Source organism: Salmo trutta, chromosome 4 (genome assembly GCF_901001165.1).
Source record: "Salmo trutta chromosome 4, fSalTru1.1, whole genome shotgun sequence".
NCBI classification, from domain to species: Eukaryota; Metazoa; Chordata; class Actinopteri; order Salmoniformes; family Salmonidae; genus Salmo; species Salmo trutta.
This window is the reverse complement of record NC_042960.1, coordinates 557,888-564,616: the sequence shown is the minus strand read 5'-3', so window position 1 is coordinate 564,616 and position 6,729 is coordinate 557,888. Positions and strand designations below refer to the sequence as shown.

At 40.3% G+C, this 6,729-nt stretch overlaps 1 protein-coding gene across 3 annotated transcripts in view; it reads right to left on the bottom strand.

Moving 5' to 3' along the window:
- Positions 1 to 761: 761 nt before the first annotated feature.
- The window catches only part of LOC115191642 (uncharacterized), a 31,404-nt gene continuing 25,436 nt past the window's right edge, over positions 762 to 6,729 (bottom strand). The window contains exons 9-10 of one of the 3 annotated variants that reach the window (XM_029749440.1): positions 2,816 to 2,907; positions 762 to 1,444 (exon numbers count right to left, since the gene is read on the bottom strand). In XM_029749440.1, coding sequence (XP_029605300.1) covers positions 1,303 to 1,444; positions 2,816 to 2,907 — 234 coding nt within the window. In that variant the 3' untranslated portion in view covers positions 762 to 1,302. The remainder of the gene's footprint in view (positions 1,445 to 2,815; positions 2,908 to 6,729) is intronic. The other 2 variants (XM_029749442.1, XM_029749443.1) reach the window with 2 other exon arrangements.

Sequence of the window (6,729 nt, the reverse complement as noted above, 5' to 3'; positions counted from 1 at the left end):
GGTGTAATATTGGAGTAAAGTGTCCTTGTGGGTCAGTAGCCTACACTGGGTGTAATATTGGAGTAAAGTGTCCTTGTGGGTCAGTAGTCTACACTGTGTGTAATATTGGAGTAAAGTGTCCTTGTGGGTCAGTAGCCTACACTGGGTGTAATATTATCTTATTTGGACAAACAATTATGAACTAATAATAACTAATATACCTCTGGATGATAGGTTCAGATATACGGTAACATGTGGTTAACTTGGGCTTATTCAGAAAATGTGTGGGTGGTTGGTAAACAGACAGTATGTGGAACTAAAGTTCACAGTCAACTGAAAGTTCCAGAAAGTTCGAGAATACTGCACTGATGTTCTAAATGTGAATATGTTATCCAACAGGAGTGTTATGTCGCTAGTTGGGCAGAGTTTGCACTTTTGGGACTATCCCATTGGTTCCTTTGTACTGGGTAAGCCAAGTCAAATATTTTACAGAAAAACATTACCAGAGAGAGGTCAAAGACAAAACTGATCCTAGTTCAGCACTCTAACTCTGGGACGCTTTGTGAATACATGCTCTGGTCACATGTCCATGCATGACACAACCCATCTAGTGGTCAATTCTGGTACTGCTATAACTTTACTGATAAGGACTATTTTCTATGTATTAACTAATGTGTTTTTACTGTGCTATGACAACTAATAACTGACACCATTTAGAAGAAACACACTGGAGTTACTATTAGTACATTACAACACTTAGTAATACAGTATACCTGACAAGTAAATGACATACCTGGATCACAGTATATAGATGTATTTAATCAGTAGAATGAACACATGGTACATATGGAACAGAATGGATGCAAATATAGAACACTGTATATACAGTGCATTCTGAAAGTATTCAGACCCCTTGACTTTTTCTACATTTTGTTAAGTTACAGCTTTATTCTAAAATTGATTAAATAAAAAAACATATCATCAATCTCCACATCACAGTATATAGATGTATTTAATCAGTAGAATGAACACATGGTATATATGTAACAGAATAGAAGCAAAAATAACACTGCTGCATTTTAAATGGATTGATAACTGCAAAAACTTAAATGAAAACAGTATCTTGTTAAATTTAAATTGCTAAATTGTTATATGGTAAAAATGTTAAATAAACCATAGTTAGAGCCTACTAGGTTTCTTTAAAGACATCAAATACGTCTTTCAATGTAGTTATACATAGAAACAAAAACAGGTTCAGCCTAACACAGTGAAAACCAGTTCAACTCCATAAGATAGGGGCTTACATTAGTTATTATAATTAGACTACGGTGTAGACGGTTTTTCACACACCCAGTAATTTGAAGTACATGGTGCAGCCCTCCAACTCTTCAATGGGTCTGATGCCGTCTGTGAGATCTCAACACACTTGTCATTCAAGTTATTTGGTTCCCCTGCAATCCAATAGCTATAAACAACACAGAGAATCAGAGTTGAAAATCATCCAATACAACATAGAGAATCAGACAGTTAACCCAGTCCCCAGGATCAGTTGTTACCATTCTACATAGAGAATCAGACAGTTAACCTAGTCCCCAGGATCAGTTGTTACCATTCTACATAGAGAATCAGACAGTTAACCTAGTCCCCAGGCTCAGTTGTTACCATTCTACAGAGAGAACCAGACAGTTAACCTAGTCCCCAGGCTCAGTTGTTACCATTCTACAGAGAGAAACAGACAGTTAACCTAGTCCCCAGGCTCAGTTGTTACCATTCTACAGAGAGAATCAGACAGTTAACCTAGTCCCCAGGCTCAGTTGTTACCATTCTACAAAGAGAATCAGACAGTTAACCTAGTCCCCAGGATCAGTTGTTACCATTCTACATAAAGAATCAGACAGTTAACCCAGTCCCCAGGATCAGTTGTTACCATTCTACATAGAGAATCAGACCATTAACCTAGTCCCCAGGATCAGTTGTTACCATTCTACATAGAGAATCAGACAGTTAACCCAGTCCCCAGGATCAGTTGTTACCATTCTACATAGAGAATCAGACCATTAACCTAGTCCCCAGGATCAGTTGTTACCATTCTAAAGAGAGAACCAGACAGTTAACCTCGTCCCCAGGCTCAGTTGTTACCATTCTACAGAGAGAACCAGACAGTTAACCTAGTCCCCAGGATCAGTTGTTACCATTCTACATAGAGAACCAGACAGTTAACCTAGTCCCCAGGCTCAGTTGTTACCATTCTACATAGAGAATCAGACAGTAAACCTAGTCCCCAGGCTCAGTTGTTACCATTCTACATAGAGAATCAGACAGTTAACCTAGTCCCCAGGATCAGTTGTTACCATTCTACAGAGAGAACCAGACAGTTAACCTAGTCCCCAGGATCAGTTGTTACCATTCTACAGAGAGAATCAGACAGTTAACCCAGTCCCCAGGCTCAGTTGTTACCATTCTACATAGAGAATCAGACAGTTAACCTAGTCCCCAGGATCAGTTGTTACCATTCTACAGAGAGAACCAGACAGTTAACCTAGTCCCCAGGCCCAGTTGTTACCATTCTACAGAGATAAACAGACAGTTAACCTAGTCCCCAGGCTCAGTTGTTACCATTCTACATAGAGAACCAGACAGTTAACCTAGTCCCCAGGATCAGTTGTTACCATTCTACAGAGAGAATCAGACAGTTAACCTAGTCCCCAGGATCAGTTGTTGCCATTCTACAGAGGGAGAGAGAGAGCTGGCTGAGGATGAGATTATCTGACTGTAAAAAGTAATTTATTACAGCAGAAAAAAGAGTGTAAAAGTCCTCCAGAACCTGTTCACTCACGTAGTGTTAAATGGTGTGTTGTCAACCCACTTCCAGACTCCGTCTAATTTAAGTGCACCAATCCAGACATTCTTCTTAAATCCATTGATAAATTATGGAAGAAATACAATAGCCATTATTTAATCTCTACAGCAGAGAAACACTTTTACATGTTATAAATAATAGTAGTAGTAGTCTAATAGTAGTAGTAGTAGTATAATGTACTCAGCCTGGTCACTAGAAATACAAGGGGATTTAGGATGTTTGAAAAGGTCCTGAGTACTCCCATACATTCCTTCCTCAGTGCTCACTAAAACAATACCAAACTGTTGCAGAACACTGGTTGAAACTCATGATGCCCAGAGGGGAAGCATGCTCAGACCACACAGACCAAGCACTCTGCTCTGACGACTGCACCACGGCAGTTCACAATGATTAGCAAGCTGGGAGAGTACTTGATGGAAAGAGAACGCTGTGTTTAATCATTTTTGTTTTAAGCATTCCCCAACCCATAACCCTGACCTTAACCCCTAACCATAACCCTTTGAATTGTTTCGGTTTTAACCCTGTAACCACACAGAATTAACCCTGTAACCACACAGAATTAACCCTGTTACCACACAGAATTAACCCTGTAACCACAAAGAATTAACCCTGTAACCACAAAGAATTAACCCTGTAACCACACAGAATTAACCCTGTAACCACACAGAATTAACCCTGTTACCACACAGAATTAACACTAACTACACAGAATTAACCCTGTAACCACACAGAATTAACCCTGTAACCACACAGAATTAACCCTGTCGCCACGCAGAATTAACCCTGTAACCACACGGAATGAATGCGTCAAAATTAGACTTTCATTCAGATTAGGTTGAATTCCGAAGTGAAACTATTAGATCAAGTTGCAGCCTCAGCTACTTTACTGTAGTATAATTAGAGATATCATCTCAAGCACACTTGTTTGCTGACAGGAAGTATTTTTATAAATTTACAGTGACATGAACATTGGTGATACAATTGGTTACACATTTTATTTATTTATTTTTATTTCACCTTTATTTAACCTCTTGACGGTCGCCTAGGATAGGGGGCGCTACAGCGATTTTTGAAAAACAATTGTGCCCATTTTCAACGGCCTCCTACTCAAACTCAGAAGCTAGGATATGCATATATATGTGGATAGAAAACACCCTAAAGTTTCTAAAACTGTTTGAATGATGTCTGTGAGTATAACAGAACTCATATGGCAGTCAAAACCCCGAGACAGATCGTAACAGGATGTGGAATTCTGAATTGCGGACTCAACTTCATCGCTTTGCCTATAACTCACACTGTAGCTATGGTTCATTGAGCACTTCCTATTGCTTCCACTAGATGTCCCCAGTCTTTACAAAGTGGTTTGAGTCTCCTACTGTGAGAACTGACTGAATGAGAGTCTGTGGAACGTGGTCACATGGGGAGGGCCATCACCATTATGACGCCGGCACCCCTGGCTACCCCCACCTTTCGAAACGTTTTTTAAGACAATGAAATCGTTCCCCTTGAATGCTATTGGATCTGTGGTTGAAAAAGGCCCTAGAGATTTATGTTATACAACGTTTGACATGTTTGAACAAACCTAAATAAATAAAAAAATCTATTTTGTTAAGAGAGGTGTCCCGCGGGCGACGGTACTTTTGGTGCAGCCTTCAGAACGCACTAACAAGAAGACATAAAGGATTAATTTTTTCGAACGAAAATACATTTGTTGTGGACCTGGGATACCTGTAAGTGCATTCTGATGATGATAATCAAAGGTAAGGGATTTTGACAATAGTATACAAGACTATATTTGATATGCGATTGTTCCAAGATGGCGCTGACCTGTAACGTTAACCTATTTTTCTGAGTATCGCATCCCCTTTCATCGCAAAGTATGATTACCCAATAAAGTTATTTTTAAATCTGGCACTGCAGGTGCCTTCAAGAGATGTTAATCTATAAATCTTAGATTGACAATATTACATTTTAAAAATGTTTTCGAATAGTAATTTAGTAAATTGTAGCGCTGTTTCACCGGACGCATTTGAGGAAAAATAGTTAGTCAACATCACGCGCCGATGTAAAATGCTGTTTTTATATATAAATATGAACTTTATCGAACAAAAGAATGCATGTATTGTGTAACATGATGTCCTAGGAGTGTCATCTGATGAAGATTGTCAAAGGTTAGTGCTGCATTTAGCTGTTTTTTGGTTATTTGTGATGCATGTGGTTGGTCGGAAAATGGCTATGTGTCTACTTTTATGATATACTCCTCTAACATAATCTAATGTTTTGCTTTCGCTGTAAAGCCTTTTGAAATCGGACAATGTGGGTCGATTCAGGAGAGGTGTATCTATAAAACGATATAACATAGTCCTATATTTGAAAAAAAAATTTAAAAAATAAAAAAAGTTGTTATGCTAATGGCGATAGGATTTTTCGCTGGATGTCCGTCCCGACCAGGGGTTAACCGGGTAGGCAAGTTGAGAACAAGTTCTCATTTACAATTGCGACCTGGCCAAGATAAAGCAAAGTAGTTCGACACATACAACAACACAGAGTTACATGAGTAAAACAAACATACAGTCAATAATACAGTAGAAAAATAAGTCTATATACAATGTGAGCAAATGTGGTGAGTTATGGGAGGAAAAGGCAAAAAAGGCCATGGTGTCAAAGTACATACAATATAGCAAGTAAAACACTGGAATGGTAGATTTATAGTGGAAGAAAGTGCAAAGTAGAAATATAAATAATGGGGTGCAAAGGAGCAAAATAAACAGACAAATACAGTAGGGGAAGAGGTAGTTGTTTGGGCTAAATTATAGATGGGCTATGTACAGGTGCAGTGATCTGTGAGCTGATCTGACAGCTGGTGCTTAAAGCTAGTGAGGGAGATAAGTGTTTCCAGTTTCAGAGATTTTTGTAGTTCGTTCCAGTCATTGGCAGCAGAGAACTGGAAGGAAAGGCGGCCAAACGAGGAATTGGCTTTGGGGGTGACCAGAGAGATATACCTGCTGGAGTGCGTGCTACAGGTGGGTGCTGCTATGGTGACCAGTGAGCTGAGATAAGGGGGGACTTTACCTAGCAGGGTCTTGTAGATGACCTGGAGCCAGTGGGTTTGGCAACGAGTATGAAGTGAGGGCCAGCCAAAGAGAGCATACAGGTCGCAGTGGTGGGTAGTATATGGGGCTTTGGTGACAAAACGGATGGCACTGTGATAGACTGCATCCAGTTTATTGAGTAGGGTATTGGAGGCTCTTTTGTAAATGACATCGCCGAAGTCGAGGATCGGTAGGATGGTCAGTTTTATGAGGGTATGTTTGGCAGCATGAGTGAAGGATGCTTTGCTGCGAAATAGGAAGCCAATTCTAGATTTAACTTTGGATTGGAGATGTTTGATGTGAGTCTGGAAGGAGAGCTTACAGTCTAACCAGACACCTAGGTATTTGTAGTTGTCCACATATTCTAAGTCAGAACCGTCCAGAGTAGTGATGCTGGACGGGCGGGCTGGTGCAGGCAGCGATCGGTTGAAGAGCATGCATTTCGTTTTACTTGTATTTAAGAGCAGTTGGAGGCCAAGGAAGGAGAGTTGTATGGCATTGAAGCTCGTCTGGAGGGTTGTTAACACAGTGTCCAAAGAAGGGCCAGAAGTATACAGAATGGTGTCGTCTGCGTACCGGTGGATCAGAGACTCACCAGCAGCAAGAGCGACATCATTGATGTATACAGAGAAAAGAGTTGGCCCAAGAATTGAACCCTGTGGCACCCCCATAGAGACTACCAGAGGCCCGGACAACAGGCCATCCGATTTGACACATTGAACTCTATCAGAGAAGTAGTTGGTGAACCAGGCGAGGCAATCATTTGAGAAACCAAGGCTATGATGAATACTAGTCAGA